At 43.3% G+C, this 23162-nt stretch overlaps 1 protein-coding gene across 2 annotated transcripts; it reads left to right on the plus strand.

Annotated features, from left to right (window-relative positions):
* The first annotated feature begins 1039 nt into the window (after positions 1-1039).
* CENPH (centromere protein H) lies at positions 1040-20496 on the plus strand. 2 transcript variants are annotated; one of them, XM_075066990.1, is made up of 9 exons: positions 1040-1255; positions 3852-3907; positions 4466-4514; positions 6705-6779; positions 10472-10528; positions 11110-11177; positions 12922-12969; positions 13817-13980; positions 19222-20496. In XM_075066990.1, exons 1-9 carry the CDS (start codon positions 1104-1106, stop codon positions 19312-19314), a joined length of 762 nt encoding a protein of 253 aa, XP_074923091.1. In that variant the 5' UTR covers positions 1040-1103; the 3' UTR covers positions 19315-20496. The 2 variants fall into 2 exon arrangements, with proteins under 2 accessions (XP_074923091.1, XP_074923092.1); XM_075066991.1 differs by lacking the exon at positions 1040-1255 and adding an exon at positions 2656-2761.
* The last annotated feature ends 2666 nt before the right edge of the window (positions 20497-23162 follow it).

Genomic DNA, 23162 nt, shown 5'->3' on the forward strand with positions numbered 1-23162 from the left:
GTGAGCGTGGGGAAGAGGGACAGGAAGTGGGGCTGGAGTGAGCAGCAGCCAGGGCCTCAAAGCAGGGGCATGGTCTTAGGAAAGGGGTTGGGCAGGTGTTGGGGCAAGGGTCTTTGGATTGACATGATTAAACAGTTGGAAACCCTACCAGGCAGGCATATGGAAGCCTTTGCTGTGCTGGAAAAGCATAGCTGGCAGCGTACTGGGCACCAGCCAGCACAAGTGCGGCACCACCCAACTGTCAAGTGGATCACATCCACGCAGCTTGTGGGGGCCAATTGACTGTTGTGCCCTGGGGCCTGGAATTTCTATCAGTGAGCCTGTTCAAAATAACAATTACACTTAGCTGTAATGTTGCAAGTGCACTTAAAAATCAGGAATAAGTGTGAAACATTGCTACACCTCCGTGTTGGGAAAGTGAAGGCAAAGGAGTGTTTAAAATAGTAGTGCAGTAAAACATCAGGACAGGGCTGAATTGTGAAATGAGCTGGGTATGAAAGTTCATAAAGAAAAGGACATGGGCGGAGCAGGTCACACAGCAGCTCTGTGCCTGGCTGGAGTCTAGTGTGAGGGCAAAAATACGGGCGGGTAAAGCATGCAATTGTGGTGTGGTGCGGGGCTAGTGCACAACAGTGCCCCATCCTGCCCCGGGGGGCCACCTACCCCTAGAGAGCTGCCTCGTCCACCAACTCCACGCTAAGGAGCAACCTTCCTTCTGCTGGAGCCGTGAACCCTCCCCCGCCGGCTAGGTAGGCTGGACCCGTTCCCCTCGCTCCGGTGTCTGCTGGAGCCCTGAACCCTCCCCCGGCCCGGCTGGGTACGCTGGACCCGTTCCCCTCGCTCCGGTGTCTGTTGGAGCCGTGAACTCCCCAATCACGTCACTCCCTCTCCCGCCCCTTCCCGCGGGGACCACCCTCTCATCAGGCCTGAGAGGAGAACGCCGAATTACGAGCCCGGGAAGCGACCGGGAGCATTTCGGGTATCCAGCCAGGAGTAGCCGCCGGCCGCGCTTATCGATGGCGCTAGTGACGTTGGCGGGCGGTTTGAAGGCGCGACGCGGCGGCGGTTGAGCTGCTGCCGGGTCCGTTGTTGCTGCTGTCGGGATGGAGCCACTACAGCGAGTGAGGGACGTGTCCAAAGCCCTAGGGAGTCTGGTGGCTCACAGCGCTGCCGCCGGTGGATCCGTAGAGGCCGGGGCGGCCTCGGGGCTGGGGGCTGCGGCTGGCGAGAACCTGGACCTGGTGACCCTGCTCCGGTAAGTGCTGCGGCCGGGGGATCTCCATCACCCCGGAGCATCGGCCGAACCCGCGGGACTCCCCGCCGGGCGCGGCCTGCGGCCCCCTCCGCCGGGCCTGTAGCTCAGAGCCGGACCCAGGGCCCTGGATTGAAATGACCCCCGGGCCAGGCTCGGCCCTGCCCTTTCTCTGTGACACTGGCTCCTGGAGCGCCCCGGCACTCCCCGGCCCGGGCCCGGGCCCTGACGTGTACGGGAGGGGAGCTGGCGCGTGCCCAGCCCCGATCCATGGGCCCACGTGAGCTAAGGATGTAGCCTGCCCAGATCTGAACCCTTCCTGGTTGCTGATCACTCCAGGAGAAGAAAGTAACTATGTCTGGTGGCTTTGCTGGTGCAGTCTTGGGGTCCCCTTCCGAAAGAGTAAAGGGATAAGCCTGGAGCCCTTTGTGTGTATGCTCAGTAAAACTTCAGCATGATACTGTCATGTGAAGGTCTGTGTAACTGAGGTTATGTTTGGGTCAGTGCGGTTTTCTCGGTTGGCTAGTTCCCACTACCAAAAGGAAGGAGGAGGGTGGATGGGAAATCAAAACCGAGACTGACAGTTCCCAGGAGCAATGGGGAGAGGCCAAGCTCCAGATCAGGGCCGCAGGCTAACAAGGGAGTCCGGGGGGTCCCGGCTCCATGTGAGCTGCAATTGTCTGGGTCAGACAGAGTGGGACCAAGCTAAGGAGAGAGCAGGGGCCTGAGCTGAGCTGGGAAGCAGAGCTGTGCTAGTCAGCGAAGCAGCCCAGGGATCAGGTCAGTGCTAGGAGCAGAGCTACAGAAGCAGCACAGAGATCAGTCCTGTGCTGGGGGCAGAGCTGGAGCAACCAGAGCCAGAGGAGCCAGAAAAAGCAGCCCAGGGAGCTGGAGCCAGAGCAGCATCGGTGCTGAGGCAGAGTGGAGCTGGGACTGGATCAGTCTAGAGCTGGGTGCAGTGAGCAGTTGGGGAGAGTGAAGGCGGACCCTGGGCAATGGGCCCAGCACAGGGAGATGGCCCCAGCCAGGAGGCCCTCGCAGGCAAGACTTGGAGGGGGGTCGTCACCCTGATGAGGGGTGGGGGAGTGAAGAGGCTGATGCTGGGAAAGAAGGGTCCTGCCACCTAGAGCCTGAGGCCTGGTCTACGCTAGGTAGTGGGGTTGGCATGCTAAGTCGGTCTAAGTTACACAACTTCAGCTACGCTATTTTCAAAGCTGAAGTTGATTTACTTGGAGCTACTTACCGCAGTGTCTTCACTGCGGTAGGTTGACTGCTGACGCTCCCGATTGGCTCTGCCTAAGCTTCTCGCTGCAGTGGAGTCAACAGGAGAGTGTTTGGTGGTCGATTAGCACGACTCCACTAGGCATGATAAATCGACCCCTGCTGGATCGATCGCTCCAGAGGTAAATGTAGACATGCCCTGAGAGTGTGTGGCCACCACCAGTGCAAGTGTCCAACCCCCAGCATTCCTGCAGCACATCCAGGGCCTGAGAAGGAGACCTGAGACATGTGAGGAACAGACTGAACTTCCCTTACATTCCAGTGATGCTGTTTGTACTGTCCCCATCCCACAGAGTGGGGTTATGTGTTTTCCTTGAACCTTTCCCGTTTTTTCTTATTTTTTTTTAAATTGATTGCTGTTTAATAAATTGTATTTGCTTTGAACTGTATATAACGATCAATGGGTCAAGGAAGTGTCCAGTGCAGAGAGAGCACCTTAGAGTGAGGACACCCTAGCCCTTGCCTTAAGTAACTACAACAAGGTTGGGGGTTGAGTCCCCCAGGAATCCTGGGCCCAGCCTTGTTGGGGTTACAAGAACTCTGCCACACAGGAGAGTGGAAGGGGAGCCCTCGAGGTCAGGCAGGCCTCTGGGTAAAGGAAGTGGGAATGAGGACTTCGATCCTTTCGCTAGCCGATTTCATTGGGATAGTGTATAAGCCAGGAAAGTTCCCCAAATAGTGGGCCTATTCCCCCTGCTTACATCTGCATTGCACAAAATAATGTGTTTTTACACTGAGAGATCCTAGAGGAGGCAAGGCACTGTAGTTCTTACCTTAACTGAAGTAGTTGAAATAAACCTGAGGGATATAGAATTGACACGCCTACCTACATCAAAATAAGAACTACTTGCTTAATTTTCCGCTAGGATTTTATGTCAAGATATCTATCCTGATGAAAATACACTCCCCCTCACCCCCTTGTGTGAAGATGTCACCTGAGTCTATCTAGGTCATTGTTGTAATTCACTACTGGTTTTGGGATCCCTTTAGAACAGATGCTGTTAAAAAACAAACAGCCCCTGCCCTCTTTCTCCCCCCCCCCCCGAACTTGCAAATATTTTGCTAGGTATGCAGCAAAATACTCTCTTGATTGTGTTTTTGGAGAGGGCTGAGGGATATACTTCCCACAATAACAAATGAATGGAAGGGAGTTTCTTTAGGTGTCTGACTTCCTTTTGAAGTGTCTGGGATTTTATTTGTTGTATTTATGATGTTTGAGGGTGTCTAGAGCTTTAGAGGAGGTGTCTTATTATTGTTTTAAATCTAAATAAATAAAATAAGATGCTTTTTATTTTACTTTTCTTCTTTCCTTTTATAGACTAAGAGAACAAATAAAACAGCAACTTATGGAATATAATACAACAGTTCATGCAGGTAAGTTCCTTTCTGTCTTTCTGTCTGTCTTTCTGTCTGTCTTTCTTGTTCATTAGCTCCACAGCAAAAATCGAGCTAAATGAAGTTCTGTTTTGTATCACTTTTCCGGCTTCATTCATCTTTAAACCCTTTTTTCTTCTGTCATTCTTCACCATGTCTATCCAATGCAAGTAAATGTCCATGCTGTCATAACAGAAAACAATGTACCTGCATGCTCTATCTTAATTTTACTAATATTGCAGTAAAGTAATAAAAGATGAGAAACCAATAATAAAGGTAAACATTTAAAATTTTTTCTTCTACAAACAAGATGCTTGTTCAGATTTTTATTAAATACCTTGTTCTTGCACTGAACATCCAACCTCATTGTTTGCAAAGTATAATCCTGTGACAATGGTGTGCTTTTGGAATTTCAAATTAGTCCCCTTTCAGTATCATCACAAAGTTTAAAACTATAATAAAGGTTTTCAGAAATCTGTTCAACTGACATCTCACATATTCTGTGTAAACAGATTTTTTTTTCAATCTTGTTAACTTAAAAATACCATTGATTTGCAGGTGAAGAAAGCATTCCAGACCAAGCCATAGAAGAAAAGCTAATTGAGGCGTATGTCTTCTGATAACTATTTTTAACTTTTAAAATAGGGGTAAAGGGAAAGCTGTCATAGGTTCTATTCTTACTGCCCTCCTTTTAATAAGAATGTTGCATTAATTATCAGAGCTTTAATTTCACTTGTGGAGTGTGCAGGGATAAGCAGAGAAATTTTATTCCACCTCTCAAATATTTGACTCTGCTCCCTCATACCCATAGTCTTCAGAATGTTGGTTGGGGTTTAGCTACAAATATCCAAGTGCTAAACTAAATTACACCTTTAAATGAGAATAGAATCTTATGTACATCTCTTAAAGTATTTTGCCTATGTTAGGCGTTCAGATAGCAAGTTGCATTTAGGGTCCAAAACTACATTGGACTTTCAGGTTACTGGTTCCTCTTTTATTAATTATACTTTTATAATAAATATGCTTTGAAAAAGGGAATGTACTCTTGTAACTGGATGTAGTAATCAGAATATTTCTAATGTATCTTAAAGAGTTCAGATAAATAAGCATCAGAAGCAGAAATGCAAATACAGATTCTATTTTCAAACAAATATTCCTAATGATTCAAACGGTGGGAGATACAGAATTCTCTTAATAATGTGTTCTTACTTTTCTTTCTGATCTTTAAAATGCTGATTATGAATAGAAAAGTGAAGGCATTCCCCTTACTGATTTTTCTCCATTCCCAAATCTGTTCATAGTACGATTTTTGTTCTGTTAGATATCTTTTAAGCAACCATAATCAGAGGAGAACCATGACTGCAGTTTTTGGCACTAGTTCTGAGTGCTGTTTTGCATTACTGAGAGACGGCAGGAGCATCTCGTATTATGGCCTAGAGGGAAGAAATTAACACGTTCATGTGGTGGCGCTAGCTATTTCTGCAGTGTAAATATCCTTACATAGGAAAAAGTCAATAATATTATCTAGGTTGGAAAATTGGCCAGATTCATGATTGCTCATGCAATCTTAATTCAGTCCTTTTGTGCATCCAGTTTGTGCATGGAATGAGACTGAGGTCTTATTGGGAAAAAACTGATTGTGATTGTGTAATTAAAGATCAAAATGCATATACTCAGTGTGGTTGAATTAAGGTTGCATGGACAATTATAAATCTGGCACTTCTTAAATTTCAAGTGCTTGATTTTTGTAGGCTAAATTACATTCTTTTAACTTAGGGATTTGGGTTTGTTTCACGTGTAATTTTCTCAACAAAACTATTAGTTACACAATGGGGATTTGGTATGTGTCTCATCATGAGGATTTGAATCCTCAGCTTTCACTACTGCAGAACCAACTTCTACAACTTGGGCTACAAGACTAACTCTGATAGTGGAGGGCTGGCACCATGTGCTGAATCCTGAGGGTGGCTGAGGGGAGCTTCATCTGACTCACTCCCTTTGCCACTTTGGGAGCTGAGGGAGCTTCTGTTCCATCTGGTGCCTCCAGAGTAGGGGTAAGGAGCTTTATGCTGGGGTCAGGAGAGTAGTGGGGAGAGCCTCTTTCTTCTCTCTTTCCCTCCCTACTCTGCTATAGGTTCTCCAGAGTATTCTTAGTGGACAGGCTGCTGTTGCAAGGTTGGTGGCGGCAGGACTGGGCTCTTTAGAATGTTCATTGGGTTTGCAGGCTACCAACATCTTCCTGAGGAGCCCAATTACACTTTACAAAGCAGTTAAATCTGAATGGAATTTCATGGGACAAAGAAAAGGCACTTATATAGACTAGACAATTTCTCCCTGCTGAGTATTAAAAGTCTGCTGCAGACAATGGAGGTGATGATGGCTCTTAAAGAAGAGGTCACAAGAATACTTCATAATAGAGAGTTTAAACCAGAAAGGGTTGCTACCAGGTCCCCTATGGTAAGTTGGGGGATAGGGGACCTGAATCTGTGAGTTGGTAGGTCTTAGTGCTTCTCTTTAACATTTGTTCTTCCAAATCATTATACAAATATTCTTTCTGCCATACCACTGGAAACCAAGTTGGTATCAAAGCACAGCAGAACACATGCGTTGTGGTACCAGTGGCACAATGGTACCATAATCAGTCATCCTCTGCTTTTTAAAGGGGAAGTTCATCAATAATATATTGGAAAAGTGTCTTACTCCAAAAGAAGGCAGTGTAACCATGTTTTATTTAAAGTGTGTCGTTTTTGTTTGTCTGTAGAATTCTAAAGTCTTCTGCTATTGCATTTGTTTTTAGTGCTGCAGAAGATCTGGAAAAAGAAACGGAACAAGTGAAAGTCTCCTTTCAAAACAAAACACTGGTGTTACAAAGGTAAACCTTCTCTTAAAGTTTTATTCTGAAATTTTGTTTAAATAGTAACAGAATTACATAAGACTTCCTTAATGTTGAACCAAGAAGTTAGAGTTGCAATTAACATCAGAAATGTTAGAATGGTGGTGTCACGTTTTGGGGTGCAGTCCACACTAGTTGAGGTTGTGTTGGTACCTGCCCTGTAACTCTGGGGTGCCTTAAACGCTCTGCTGCTGTGACTCACAGCCCAGACACCAACAGTCAGTAAACAAGTATACAATGGTTCAGCATTCTGACCCTACCAGCCGAGCTAGAACACAACAGCCCCACCCTGGTCTCCACCAGCCTTGGTTCAAGGTAAATTTCTTACCAGTCTTTTTCTTTCTAGCCATGGCAGACTTTCAGTTAGGACATTCCACAGAAGTACAAGGTGCTGGTTTCCCTTGTCTTCCTAAGTGAAAGATCTTTGCCTCAGCAGTTTTTCACTTGTATTCAGTTCCCAGAGACATCAGTTACCTTGGCTGCAAGAACTCTGACCCCTTGTCTGTCCAGCGATGGATGCTGTCTTCTCTCTCCTTATATCTACCCAAACTCAGTTTTTTTTTTTCCCCAGACTCAGATGACTGCATGCTATTCTTCCTTTCTTGCGGACTTCCCATTCCCTTGCTGATTTGTATGTAAATAGGGCTTCCATTGTTTTTGGCCATACCTTGCTTAATTTTACTGGAGACAGGTAGTTAGTTCCTTTCCTTCCTGTCTGGGGGAAAACCTGTTTCTTCGTGTGTTTGGTCACAGACTTTTTGAATTTATTATATCATTAAGTATCCATAATTCCTCATATAGTGTTAATACCTTTGTGAAATGTATGTCTTAATCACAAGTGTTAGCTTTCATAAAAGACTTTACTTGATATACTCTTATAATACAGTAATATTGTATACAGTCAGTTGATTCAATTGCATATCATTTGAGGTTCATACTCCTGCAAGAGGCTGTCTCCACTCACTAGCTGTGTTTACGTTTTATGAAAATATAACTTCATTGTCTCTGCCTGATTACAAGGCTGGTCAGACAAACAAATACATATTCCTTTGTCTAAGGCAGACTGGGCTTATGCATTGCTTGCCAAACACGTTTTAAGAACATAATTCTAGCACATATCCATAACTTTGTATGCACCCCCATACATACATACAGTGAGTTTAGTTTTCCAGTGATATCTTAGATGCCATCGTGTGAGTATATGTCTTGACGACAGTGTGTTAGGTGTAGTGAGTATGTCAGGCTTGACAAGAGCTGCTGACATAGCATAATGAACCACCAATGTGCCTCTGTCACAGGTGGCCAAAAAGATTGTAGACAAATATACCTTATAAAAGAAATTAAAAGGATAAAACAAAGAATACTCAGGTCATGGAAGGGCCCCAATCCTGAAAAGATGAATTTTCTCATCTATATTCAAATAGTCTTACTAAAGCTAATAGGATTGTTAACATGAGAAGTTACTTACATGCATAAGACTTTGGAGGCATAGGCCCGTAAGCTGTACATTTATAACACTTCAGAAGTAATCTGTATTTACTGTGCAGGAAATTCAATGAGAGAAACAGGAAGCAGGAATTAAGAAAATAAAGTTTGCTTTTTCCAGCTTGGGTACCTAGGGCTTGATTCTCTTTAAGCTATTTATTAGGAAGCTCATAATACAACAGATCAATGAAATTAACCGGAATAAAATATGGTACCAGTTCTGGAGTACAGGTTCACAAAATAAAATCCAAATTCCCCTGCCTCCCATTATCAGCTTTTTAGGTATATAATTGAAAGGTCAGAACTGAATAAAAAGGCGTTTGTTTTTGAATGATCAGTTTAAAAATATCTCTGGTTTCCTACTATGGATTTAAATGACAGTCTTTTATTAATTTGTGAGAAAGAAACTAGATTTGACTCAAATTTATATGAGAGAAGAATCTTTTTTGGGGACGGCTGAGGAAAATGGCAATACTTGCGAAAATGTTGTCTGAGTCTAAGGGCTTGTCTACACACAGAATTCTACAGCAGCACAGCTGTGTTGCTGTAGCAATTCAGCAATTTTTCAATTGACCTAGCACTGTCTATATGAGGATTTATGTCATACGCCACTCAGGGGTGTGAATTTTTCAAACTCCTGACTAGCATAGTTCAACCGACCTAATTTTCTAGTGCAAACAGGCCTAATTTCCACTAGAGATGTCTTCTCCTCCCCTGTCTACTATTCTACCAAATCTCCAGTGAGATCTCAATGGCTTTAGAAACTCCTTGAGCACAAAATGACAGCTTTCTTTAGATCTTAAATACTGCAGTGCTTCCCAATGTCCCACAGCGGGCTAATCCACAATTCAGCTCCAGAGAGGAGAGCTGAGGGCTTCTGCTTAGTCAGATTGTCTAGTTATTCCTAACAGAACCCGGCTGCAGGGAGGAGAGCTGGGGAGACTCCTGGCTAAGGAGAAAGTATGGAACTAACTAATACAGCCCAGTTCCAAAGAAGAGAGCTGTGGATTCCTGCTTACAGAAGTACTGAAAAGGGGTAGCCCTCAAAGGAACCAGGAAGCATTCCTGGCCCACACATGGTTTTCAGGCACAGGAAAGAAGAGTCTCCAGAAGGAAGGAGACAGAAACTGTTAGTTGGGCTTAACCTAAAGCAATGAATGTCTCTGGGTATATCCGAGTGAGCTTCTACCTGTGCTTATGGCTATCGATAAATAAGACTCTTAAAAGGGGATGGAAGGGCACTCTTGTTTATAGCCCAGGGAAGGGAAGTGAGGAAGGGTTGACCTGTGGTACCATGCCTGACTGAAAGGGGGTGACCTCCATGCCATCACACAGACCATCAAATTGTTCACTCTGCTTGTATGTTAAATCCTTCCCCCAAAATCTTTGTCTATCTAATCTATTTAGACTGTAAACTCTTCTGGGTTAGAGACCATTATTCTACATACAGGGCCTTTCACAATGGGACCTTGATCTGTTAAGCACCCTAGGTGCTATCGTAATACAAATAATTACAACTGTTAATCATTAACAACAACTTCATTGGTACATAGGGACAGATTATTATTTTTATATAAAAATGCACCATGTATGGAAAGTGGTGGCTCTCCTGCATTAGTGTTTGATTTTCCCCATAGAGATCCATGTCCCTGCACACCTCTTCTCCTCCTCCTCTTCCTCCTCCCATTTGTAGTCTTGGATTAAGTAGGATTACTGAAGTAACTGAAAGAATTAGTGGTTGGGGGACATTCTCACTTTAACACACACAAAACCTGGAGGGAGCATATTAGAGGGCTTTTATGTTTTGTTTTGTTTTTAAATGACCATTTATAAGAAAATCCTCAGATAATACATTTTGGGTGTATACCTCTACCTTGATATAACACTGTCCTTGGGAGCCAAAAAATCTTATCGCATTATAGGTGAAACTGCGTTATATCGAACTTGCTTTGATCCACTGGAGTGCGCAGCCCCAGCCCTTTGGAGCACTGCTTTACCATGTTATATCTGAATTTGTGTTATATCAGGTCACATATCGGGGTAGAGGTGTATTTTACATATGCACCAAATACATGAGAAGAAGCAGATGCTCAAACTCAGTTTTTCTTTCAGCTTTATCTAAGGTTTTGTTTTTTCCTTGGCTTTCTCATCAGCCAGAATTTTTCCTCTTTCCCCACCATGTGTAGGATCCAGCTTATAGATGCCCTCAGAACCAAACTGAGACACAATGATGCCGACTCAAAGTAAGGTGCTTTTTGTGTGCGCTGGATGAGTGGGGAGGTGGACCTGACGCTCCAGAGTAGAGAGACTGTCAAACTACCTCAGTCATTTTTCCCTTTCTGTTTGTTGCACAGTTCCACTGGGTAGCTAAAAAGTGGTACTAAGGGACGCTGTCTGAACAGTTGGCTTGGACACCCTTCCTTCCCATTCTAGGAAATAAAAATGCTCCATGTCCATGATGCCTTCACCACTATCCTGAAGGCAAAAGTTCTAGGTTACTTCTTAACCTAGATTTTCTTTTGCATGATGCTGCCATCACCTTGATGCCTAGCAAGTTGTGTACCTTTTGCACAGTGCTAGAACTGTTGAAAATTAAATCCTGATGATCTGATAAGGGTGCAAAGAGAATATTTACTTGATTTCTTGAACTGTATTTAGCATAATATATCCAGGGAATAAATATGTACTTTTTCAAGTGTTAGCACATTATGCTTTTAATAATGCTAAAGGAACAATCTTTCCCTAATCCAAATCATTATGATTAAAATGTTCATAGTGTTAATTTATGGTTTGGTAATTAATTAATTATTTGTTCCCTCTTTAGGTTGATCTTGGAAACTATAAAACACATAATAATGCTTAGTACTGCAATACTTGAATCTCAGCAGGCAAGTATCCTTGGTATTACTAATTATTAAATCATTTTCAGACTTCAGTGGGTTACCAAAATACCTTTTTAAACATAGTTCTGAGAGACGGTCTGATTCTTTTAGGACAAAACTCTAATTTGTCTATACTGTTAACATTTTAGGTTTGAGATTTATGTTGATATTGAACCTATTATGATGGGGATAATAGATGCTGTAGATTTATGTTTGGGACTGTCTGTCTGCTGGAAATTTAATCTATAGCAATTTAATCGACAGCTGTAGAGCGGAAGGGACATTAGCCAGAGGGATATAACTGCTGTGAGGAGTCTGAAACATGATGCATTTAAATCTATTGTGGAAAGGGAAGTTGTTTTTATTTTGAAAGGCATTGTGTGTTCCACATTTACAGTTTTGATTTAGTCTATATCCAATTTAGTTTATAATTAAGAAGACTGCAAGTTGTGGATTCACAGACTTTAAGGCCAGAATGGATAACTATCTATCTAGTCTAAACTGCATAATGCAGATCATAGAATTTCACCCAATAATTCCTGCTATAGTCCCAATAACTTGTTGAATCAGAGCATGTCATTTAGAAAGACATTCAGTCATTATTTAAAGACTGCAAGTTTTCCAGGCAGGTGATTCATGGAGCTCTTTTTGGAATCCTCAAATTTTAAAATATCTTTCTCAGTGTTTAGACACCAAAGCTAGATGCAGTATTCCAATAGTGACTTCATCAATGCCTTCTATAGAGCTAGTATTGCATGCCTACTTTTACTTGAGATGCCCATGTTTATACATCCAAGAATCAGGCTAGCCCTTCTAGCTACAGCTTTACATTGGGAGTTCAGCTGGCTTTCTACCATGTCCCCTTATTCTTTTTCATAGTTGCTGCTTTCCAGGATAATTCCTTGTCCTGTAAGTGTGACCGGCATTCCTAGATAGATAACTCTGCAGTTGGCTGTATTAAAGTGCATATCATTTGATTGCACCCAATTTACCAAGTGATTCAGATTGTCTGAGTAAATAATCTGTTTTTTATTATTATTCACCACTCCACCAATCTTTGTGTCATCTGCAAAGCAGTGATGTTATGTTCTTCCAGATCATTAATCAAATATTGAAGACATTGGGCCAAGAACCCTCCAGACCCTCACTAGAAACCACTCATTAATGAAGAATCCTCAAGAATTACATTTTTGAGATCTGTCCACCAGTTTTTAGTCTAATATGTGCCTTACTGATTTGTATAGTGCTATTTATTTTAATCAGAGTATTGTGTAGTAGTAAGTCAAATGCAGAACTGATCTTGAGATCTGAAAGTCAAGCTGGATTTTTCCTGGTTCATATATCATCACCTTTAACAAATATTCTGCAAGTCAAATTGTCCCCTCAGTTACAACTGCACAGGTCTGTTGTCATCAGTGATCTTGTACAGGTGTAATGAAGGGCAGAATTTGAAAACAATGGAAATGCAAAAGTGGTCCTGCATTTGGAACTTAATGATACACAAACCAGAAAACCATAGTTATTGTTGACAGTAATACAATTATTTTAAAAATGATTTGTTCACAAAAATAAACAGGTGACTGAATATACGAAGAGAGAGTCTGCTCAGTAAACTTCCTTTTTACATAGAACTGCACTTTGCCTCATTGTTCTATTTAATTTATTTTGTGTATAGAATTAGTACCTATTAAACAGTACTACAGATTGACAATATATTAATATCAATATGTCAAACCCTTTTTTAACACAGCAAGCACGTGAGTTGGAAGAAAAACTGAACGAGATTAAAAAAAGGAGATTCGGTAAGTGTATATAACCTGCTAGCAAGCGTATATTGTCTTGCTGCCTTCTGTATCTTTCAGATTGTAAGCTCAAACTTTGTGACAAGCTTTAAAAAGTGTCTTATGACAACTGCGTTATCTTGTATAACTGTAAAGCTCTGGTCTAGATGTAAAACTTCCTAAATATTAAGTATGATGTGCACATGAAAGTGAGCTGGTATGTTGAATGTCTGCAATCAAACAGGACAGGTACTATGGTTTAGAACAAGGAGACTGGAGAACTTCAGAAGAATGCAGTCTCATTCCACTGTTTCCTGCTAAACATCATTTAGACTGCTTTAGTACAACCACCCCCATCTTAGAATATCTCTTTACATACCATTTTATCATACTGTACCTTTGTGTAATGTTTTGATGGAAAAGTCTGATTCATAAAGATCTCTTCGTAAAGAATAATATTTTGGGGAGAGGGAATGGTTGTAACATGCCTACATGACTTGGCCAGGGGTTGGATTTGGATTTCTTTAAAACCATTCTTCAAAACTAAATTATATGCAGATCTTTTCAAATATCGTATCAGCCTTTTGAATGGCATAGTTAGTTAAAACTACTGACAAAACAATCAGCTTTGTTCTTTTACTATCAATTTGACATAGGGAAAGTGCGTGTCCGTGTTTTAGAAATCCAGGGCACCCAAACTTTTCTTCAAACAATCTCTTCACAGAATCATAAAAATTAGAAAGAAAGCAAAATATATTAGGTAAGATGGGACATCGGTCTGTCAATCCAGGAATTGTTCCCTACAGTATGTTTGCTAGGATTTTATCCAGTCTAGTTCTAATCTTCCATTTTTCTGTGAACTGAATAGCTCTAAAGCAAGCTGGAGAACACAAACTGCTAGAGATACACACTCTGAAGAAAAAACAAAAAGAGGAACTAGAGAGCATGGAAGTGGGTGAAATGTTAAAGAGACTATGTAGAAACTTGCAAAAAGAAACACAGATGACTACGTTAATTCAAAATATCTTCCAGGTAACTTAATCTGTTGCTTTGAAAATAGGATAAACTTGTAAAACTCATTTCTATCGTATCTCAACCAAACACAACTGATGAACTTTTGGTAGGCATTCAGCTATTTTTTGGTGATGGATATTTACTTGAGAGAAATACTTTATAGAATCTCTAAAAATGTCTGATTAATTTACTCTTTTTAAACTGTAATTTTTATAACTGCAAACTAGCCTGTATATAAATATCATGATTTTGGTACTTCAAATACTGAGAATCTTAAACTGTTTTTGAAATGTTTACCAGATTTTTATCCATTTGTTACACCGTTTAAGGTACTTAAATGATATGATGAGTCTTCTGGTTGAACGACCATTAAATCCCAATTAAAATCCTAGGGTGGAAGAAGGGGTAGGAGCATGTTTTGAAGGCTTTGGATATTAAAAGGAGAGGGGCTATCATCACCTTCTGTAAAGATGTGTGGCATTGGGAAAAATTTCAAAGGAAGCACCATATATTTCTATGTTGAGTGATCATATGTTTACGAGAGGTTGGTGTGGATGTTAGCATTGCATTTGTAACTCCATAGTTAAGTAAGAGAAGGTACTTCCATTCTAAGGGACTGCAGTCAAGATAGAGATTGCCATTGTCTTCAGTTGGCTTTGGATCAGGCCATAAGTAAGGCTGAGGTTGTGGAAATCATGGAATCTGTGACTTCCAGTGACCTCTGTGATCATGGGAGCCCCACAGCTGACCAGCTGCTGCCGGCAGTGGGGGCCCCGCAGCAGCCCAAACTCCACAGGCAGCAGGGTGGCTCTGCATATGCCCACTTGGAGTACTGTGCCACCTTGTGGTGCCTTGCAGTAGCACCTACTAGCAGTGTTTGCTAGAGCCATGGTTCTTAACCTGGGGTCTGCAGACTGTCTAAAGGGTCCATTTAGACTGAAAACTGAACAGAATCCAATTATATATACGGACAATAGATTTCCAAGGGGGTCTGCACTGCCATTTGAAATGTTTTAGGGGTCTGCAAATGAAACAAGGTTGACAACCACTGAGCTAGAGCACTCTTTTCCTCCCTGACCCTCCCATCAGCATCACTGATGTACTGAGGGCAAGGCTTTATAGGTGCAGAGCATTCTCCCCACCTCAGTTCCTTCCAACTGCATGCCACAGACTGCTGTGAACCTCTTCATTCTCGCCAGAGTATCTTTTCTCAGTAGTTAGCGTGAGCTGTTAGTTTAGTCGGTTAGTGATTCTTTTTCGGTTCCATGTTACGGTGGAACTAAAGAAACAGAATGCAAGGCACTTGTGTTTTAAGAGAAGGCCTATTTCCCCAACTCTGAGATCCTCTTCCACATTCCCTATCAGGAAGAAGATACTAGAAGGCATGCAGGGGGACCATTTCACAGATTCTCCTATCCTCCCTCTTCCTCAGTGGTCTATGGTTCTTCACAAAAAGCCAATTCCCCATATCTCCTGCTGGATCTGTTGTTGTCCCTGGTTCACTCTGTCTCAGATCCAGACCCAGATTTTTACTGAGGATGATAGAGGAAGAACGCAGAGACTGACAGTGTGATTGGGACCTGCCTTTGGTCCTCCCCTGGCTGGCATATTCCCACATCCTAGTTGCCAGGGAGACTGGCAGCCCTGGGGCCTATGATTGTACTGGGGACCACCTTAGGATTTTTTTCAGCTATTCTCCATGTGGATGGAGAGGTAATATCTCATATGCGAAGGATCCAGAAGCCCAAAGATACTTTGATCCAACTCTTCTGGATACGCTGATGATAAAGGCAGTGATTCCTAAACTTTATTCCAAGGGAGAAGAGTAGGAGGAGGTAGCCTCCACTCCTTTTAACAGAAGCAGATGGACACGGATTATGAACCAAATCCATCACCTAACAAAAATGTGGGGGTGGCTTTAGCCTCCTCTCCAGTTGAGGACACTATGCAGTTCCACAATCTGGTGGACAACATGGTTTCCATCTTGAATCAACCTGTGGTATCTTTGGAAGAGACTACCTGCCTGGTATGCAATATCTATGGTGCTACAGCTAAGAGTAGGATATCCCTACCCATCATAGATGGACTGCTACAGTCAGCCAGATCCATTTGGTCCACTGCTGCATCATCAGCCCATCTCCAAAAAGTCAGATAAACTATACCAGGCACCTTCTGAAGGTTTTTCTTATTTTCATGCCAATCCTGTCTGAGTACAATCCCTGGTGATGGCTGCTGTCCGCCATAGAACAAGAACTGAGCAGAAGCATTCCATATCAGCTGATAGAGGGCAAAAAGATCAAGTCGCTAGGGAGAAAAGTGTTCTTCCTCGTCCTTCAGTATTAGGGTGATGAATTATCAAGCAACCATGGCCCATTACCAATTCCATTTATTGGGTGGGGGCGGTGGGAAATGACTTTATTTTTTTGACCTGCCGGATGACAGAAAAAGGTTGGCTAATGCCCTCTTAGTAGAGGGTCAAAATGTAGCTAAACTTTCCATTTGAGCTGCCTTTGATGTTTCAGACTCTGTTGCAAGCGCATTGGTATCTGCTGTGGCCGTTAGGAGGCATGTATGGCACCATTCCTCATCCTTAACTATAGACACTAGACTGAAGGGGAAGAGGAAGGTCTGTTTAGTAAAAAGACATGAGTTACTGCGAAAACTGAAGGATATAAGATCGATGGCTCGTTATCCAGGTCTGATTCCCTCCTAGAAGGAAGCCCTCTCCCTCTTGCAGGTACCGGAGGCAATCCTGTCCACAGTCTTCATTGTCCTATTTTTTTAACAGATCAGACATCAGCAATACCAGCAGCAGGCAGTTTCTCAGAGTCAATATGAAAAAAGGCCTTTCAAACCAAGGTCTAAACCTAAACAATCCACTGCATCATCAGCATCCTTACCACAAAGCCTCAAGCCCCAGTTTTGACAAGATATGCAAAGAGTCAAAAAACAGTTAACTACGACCAATCTCTCCTTTAATTTGGGAACAGACTAGCCTACTTCATCAATGTATGGAGGCAAATTGCCTTGGACCAGTGGGTCCTAGAGATTATTGAAACAGACTATGCCAAATAATCCAAAGGTTGCCTCCCCACAATTTTCCCTATCCTTCCCTTTTCAGGAATCTCACTCTCAAGGTGATTCTTATTGCAGAAGTGAAAACATTTCTTCTGATAGAAGCAGTCAAGGATGTTCTCAGATACCTGAGAGGCCAGGGTTTGAAGAAGGATGGGGGGTTTTAACTGACTGACGGGCCTTGAACATGTACATACAGAAGTATTGGTTCCGTATGTTGACTCTGACACCATAGTCCTGTCACTGTCGGTCATGGATTGATTCACAATTCTCTATCTAAAAGATGCATATTTTCATACTTCAGTTTGTATCATGCACGCTGAGCAGGCATAAAGGGCCAAGCTGTCACTGACTGTCCTCAGTTCCTTCCTACTGCTCATAATAGTTGTTAGAGCTCCCTATCCTTGCCTCTACAAATCTTAGTCAAAATCTGTAAACAGTACCTGTGTATAATTTAGTGTAGATTGAGGGGGGGGTTAGTTAGTTTGGGGGTTTTTTTGTTTGTTTGTTTTCTGTGATTCCAGCACCCAGTTTGGGTACTGAAGATATGCTGTACTCTCTGGCTTTCAAACCTTGCCACTCTTGTAATTAGGCAATGCCTAATAGTGACCCTCACCCCAGCTGTTGTAAGTGCTTGAGGAAGGCTTGTGAGTGACAGGTGTGACATATTTGTAAGGGCTTTAAGCCCAGTTCCATCTGCTGATGGTGTTGGTGCCACGTCCTCTTATCTGAGTCATCTACCTCAGTTCAGGTACCAAGCACCTCTGTGTCAGTACACATCACACGTTTGCCTCTTACTATGCAATCTCTCAGCAACCTTGAGACTGTGCTAAATTTGGATGAGCGGTCCTCCCGTCCCTGTTCAAATAGACTCTAAACCCAACTCCAGATAGGACTCCTTTTTGAGTCACCTACAGTAGAATGATCATGGGCAATCACTCAAAGAAGAAAAAACTGTTATTAATCTTTCTGTAACATGTTCTTTGAATTGTGTTGCACATGTCCATTCCACAACCCACCCTCCATCCCCTCCGTAATGGAGCTGGTCTGGTAGGAAAGAACTGAGGGGGGTTGGGGTAGCTCAGCCCTTTATGCCTGGGCAGTGTGTGAGACAGCAGAGGGTGCTAAGGCCTCCCCAGCAGGTACCACTAAGGATAAAAACTCTCCACCTGTGCACCGGAGCACACAAACACCTACAGTGGAACACCTCTCAAAGAAAAACAGTTACGGAAAAGTTAGTAACCATTTATTACTTGTAACCAGAGTTCAGGATGACTCTGCATGTTCACACTTCCCACCCAGCTTACCTCTTTGTTGGAGTCCTCGTTTCATTCTGTCCCTCTGGCTTTGTGGTGGAAGGAACTGAGGTGGAGAGAGAGCTCGGCCCTCTATATAGCCTTGCCCTCAGTACATCAGTGACACTGTAGGGGTGGGGCGGAATGGGATGAGAATTCTGTAGCTGACACTGCTAGAAGATTCTACCACAAGGTATGAGGAGTACTTGTGGCACCTTGGAGACTAACTGATTTATATGAGCATAAGCTTTCGTGGACTAAAACCTACTTCATCAGATGTATGCAGTGGAAAATCCAGTAGGAAGATATATATATGTACACACACATACACAGAGAACATGAAAAAAGGGTGTTGCCATACCAACTCTAACGGGACTAATCAATTAAGGTGGGCTATTATCAGCAGGAAATAATAGCCGACCTTAATTGATTAGTCTTGTAAGGTGCCACAAGCACTCCTCGTTCTTTCTGCTGATACAGACTAACACGGCTACTACCCTGAAACCTGCTACCACAAGGTGGCGCAGTACCCTTAAGTGTGAATATACTGAACTAGGTACAAGTTACACGTAAATAACCTTCATTTTTGTAAGCACTTCAGTATTTCTTGAGGGGAGATATCCTTTGGGTTGAAATTAATACTTCCTGTTCTCAGCACCAAGATCATATGCATGGTGTTAAATCAACACATTTTCTGTGTTTTGAGTTAATAAAACTAGAGATTTTTTTCAGTTCATGTACTTTATATACTGGTTCAAACTTTAAAAAAGGCAACAACTTGGGCATCTTCTTACTAAGTGACAGTTAAAATAGTGTTTTAACATTTTAGGGGGAGTTTTAAACTGGTTTTCCTATGGCATTTAACCTAAGGATAACTATCTTATTACAGGGCATCATTATTGGAAGTAAAGTCAACTGGGCAGAGGATCCAGTTTTGAAGGCAATCGTTCTACAGCTTGAGAAAAATGTGGACTGTATCTGAATAAGCCACAAGACTCTTTTTTTTTTTTTTTTTTAAGCTATAGTTTTTATATAATATGCACCAATAAACCGGAGTTCAACTAGACTTACACAAGTAATGGTAACAATAACAAGACAATTTAAGAGACTTTGAAAAAAGGACCTTTCTACAAGTGCATTTCCTCTGCTATGGTGATTCAGATGTGCAATTACACAGTTGGTGGTGCAAAACTGAATCATTATTTTAAGGACCTAGATTGTAACATTACAGTCTGAGCTGAGGTAAGTGCATAGTTGCTCAAGTCCAGGGAAAGGACTGCAGCTGTCTAAGTCCTGTCTGTCCCTCCACACCAAGGAGCACAATGATCTGCTACTGGCTGGCATATTGAAGGCTGGAAATAAGGCTCTGCTTTCTTCCCCCATCTTCCTGCCTGGGAGTGGGAGTAGCAGTCCCCCTGGTGCTGTTGCTCCCTGAAGTGTGACTCTCATTGTGGGATACCCTGTGCAGGAAAGTAAGGTGGCATCTCAATCCCCTAATTCCCCTGCATCCTTTCCTAAGGACATGTCCCAGTACTGCACATTGTGAAAATAGTAATCGGACAAAGGGTGTGTAGTCATTTACAAAGGCTACTATTGATAACCAGTGTAGCACTTTGGCCAAAAGTGTTATGTATGATTTAAAACTTCTTTAAAAGTTGAGCTCATTTTATTTTGTATGACTTCAAAATGACTAATTGGTTTTGATCATCATTTTGTCTGTGCTGTATCTGCTCCTGCAGCTCTCTAACACCAGCTTCAATAAAAACTGTGTGTCCTGAATCACAACAGCCAATATAGAGAAAATGGGGGTTGTGCAGAAGGCATGTGGAATTTTTATATAGGTCAGTGCTGAATTTCTATACAATTGAACTTAGTTTTAACTTTATTCTTTACAATTTGACAGATTCGTATCTGGACTTCATTCCACACTTAAAGAAAATTAAGTAAAAAGTAACATTTTGGATAAAGGAAATGCATTTAGTTAAATAAAAATGCAGGTAACAAATTCAAAAGAGGTGATCTGAAGTTGGGGACAAAACTCTTAAGATGAGAATGTGACTTCTGTTTTTGTTAAGCTTCAAAATGCAAAAAATAGATTCAACTATATACTGTAGTTTTAAGTCTCTTAGTAATAACCTCAATAAAATGACTCGTGCTGACTGCTTCCCTTTGTCTTCTCATGAATCTTGCAGCTCTTCAGAATTGGTGATGATATAGTAAATAGTCTGTATTTTTTAATGATCCCATGTGAAGTAATATGTATGGAAGACTTGGTGCTATTTTAGGAGTCAGTGGGATGTACATCCTCGGCACTGTGCCCAGAGACTGACTAGGATGTGGACCCTCCGGTGCCGGTGGACACACAAAGTACAGCACTGACCTCGTCACCCTCCCCTGATGAGGCAATTATGGCCCCTCCTCCGTCCATCCCACAGGAGGACTCTAAGGCGCACCAAGAACTATTAAAAAGGATGGCATCAAGCCTCAACCTCCAGGCAGAGGAGGTGGAGGAGCCCTTGGATTCCCTGTTTAATGTACTGTCCGCCTCAGTACTGGGCAGCGTGGCCTTGTCTCTCCACGAAGGGGTGGTGAAAATTTCAAATGCCCTATGGCAAACCCTGGCCTCATTGGCCCCAATCTCCAAGAGAGCAGAAGGCAAGTATTTTGTGCCTACCAAGTGGCGGGAATACCTATACACTCATCTTTCCCCTAACTCCCTGGTTGTCGAGTCGGTCAGCCACAGGGAGCAGCAGAGCCAACCAACCCCTACACCGAAAAATAAAGATTCAAGGAGGCTGGACTCATTTGGAAGGAAAATGTAACTGGAAGCTCGAGGACGAATACGGGTGGCAAACCATCAGGCTCTCCTGGGCTGGTATGAGTTCAACCTGTAGGGCTCTTTGCCCAAGTTTGAGGACTTCCTCCAGGAGTGTGACAGGAAGGAGTTCAAAGCGCTGGTGGAAGAGGGTACAGCAGCTGCCAGGACAACCCTGCAGGCAAAGTCGGATGCGGCAGACACGGCCACGTGGTCCATGGCCTCTGCGGTGTCCATGAAAAGGGCATCATGGCTCCTGCTTTCTGGGCTGTCCAGTGAGGCACACACCTCCTTGCAGGACCTCCCGTTTGATGGCAAAACTCTGCAGAACAAACGGATATAAAACTGCATGGCCTGAAAGACTCCTACCCGACGCTTCAGACTCTGGGCCTCTATGTTCCGGCTCCAGCTAAACCTAAGTTTAAGCCACAGCAGGCTCCCACTCAAGCCGCCCACTCTGAATGTCATGGAACTATAAGAAACATCTGCAGAGGCAGTTTCCGCCTTCCCTGCAGCAGGGGTCCTCCAAGGGCAAGCAAGCAAAGAAAAGGCAGTTTTGACGGGACACCCGGGGGGTGCCCTGTCAGTTCTCATCAGGGATTCACCCACTATAAAGCTTCTCTTCCCCAATCAGTTGTGTGCTTTCCTCCTGGAGTGGTTGCGGCTGACCTAGGACTGATAGGTCCTCAATACCATTTCCTGGGGTTACACCCTCTAGTCTGCCTCCACCCCGCCCAACCACCCTCTGTCCATGTGCGCCACTTTGGGCCTGTTGGTAAATGACACCAAGTCCATGTTAGTCCTAGTACAACACAGTTAATCAGGGTGGTCCTGGATGCCACGTCGGCCAGAGCCTGCCTCCCTCCCTTCCTTCCTCAGGACAGGTTTGAGACCCTGAAAGGGCTCATAGACATGGTCACAAGGTTTCCATTGACAACAGGCAGAGCATACCTCTAACTCTTGGGTCACATGTTGGCACGCATGTATATGGTCCACCACACCAAACTCAGGATGAGGCTGCTCCAGCTGTGGTTGGCCTCGGCGTTCTCCCAGTCTAGAGACAGGATGGACAAAGTCCTCACTGTGCCTGAACCGGCCATCACCTCCCTACAATGGTGGTCCTCCCCTGGCAACATGCTACATGGGGTCCCATTCAGAGGCAGGCCCCCGTCTGGTGCATCAGACCTGGCATGGGGAGCCCATATGAGGGACGTTCTGACCCAAGGTCTGTGGTCTGCACAGGATCTGGCCCTCCACATAAACATCAAGGAGCTCCACATCCTGCCCTCCTTCCCCTTTGTCAGAGTTGTCTGGCGAGAAGGAACTTAGGGTGGGTGGAGTGCACAGCGCCCCTTATACCACACCATGGAGGTCCCACTCCAGGGGTCGCTAGGGGCACTCCTCTATGGGTACTGCCAGGGGAAAAACTTCCAACACTAGTGCACGTGGCAAGCATGCACACCTATTGTGGAATAGACATGAGCAACACATCTCGAAGAACACCAGTTATGGAAAAGGTAACTGTCTATTTTTCTGTTCTTCATGTTACTAAGGTATGTGGCTAAAATTAAGATTTAAATAAGCATTTTTTTATCCTTTTGAGCACTGCACTGATTTTCACCTCCCTTTAATAGTAGCAGGTGTGAAAAGTGGTAAAGTTCCAGGATCTGATGGCTTTCCAGCTGAATTTTAGGAGGTAATTGTGGGTCCCTTAGAATGCTACTGAAGGTTCCACTCATTAGGGGAGGAACTTCCACAACCTATGAAAGAACTACTGTGGTGGTTCTCCCTAACACTGGAAAAGACCCTATCATGATGCAGCTCCTGTTGACCCATATCACTGCTGCATCATGACAAAGATTTTAGGAAAATTACTAGTTAGCCAATTGCAGTCAGTGTTCTCACCTTTATATAAATCCAGATCAGACTGGATTTATTAAGGATAGACAAATGTCAGACAACATTCAGAAAGTACTTGCAATCATCCGTAATGCCAGAACAAAAATGTTTTGTTA

The sequence above is a fragment of the Chelonoidis abingdonii genome, chromosome 6 (assembly GCF_003597395.2).
Source record: "Chelonoidis abingdonii isolate Lonesome George chromosome 6, CheloAbing_2.0, whole genome shotgun sequence".
Classification (NCBI taxonomy): domain Eukaryota; kingdom Metazoa; phylum Chordata; order Testudines; family Testudinidae; genus Chelonoidis; species Chelonoidis abingdonii.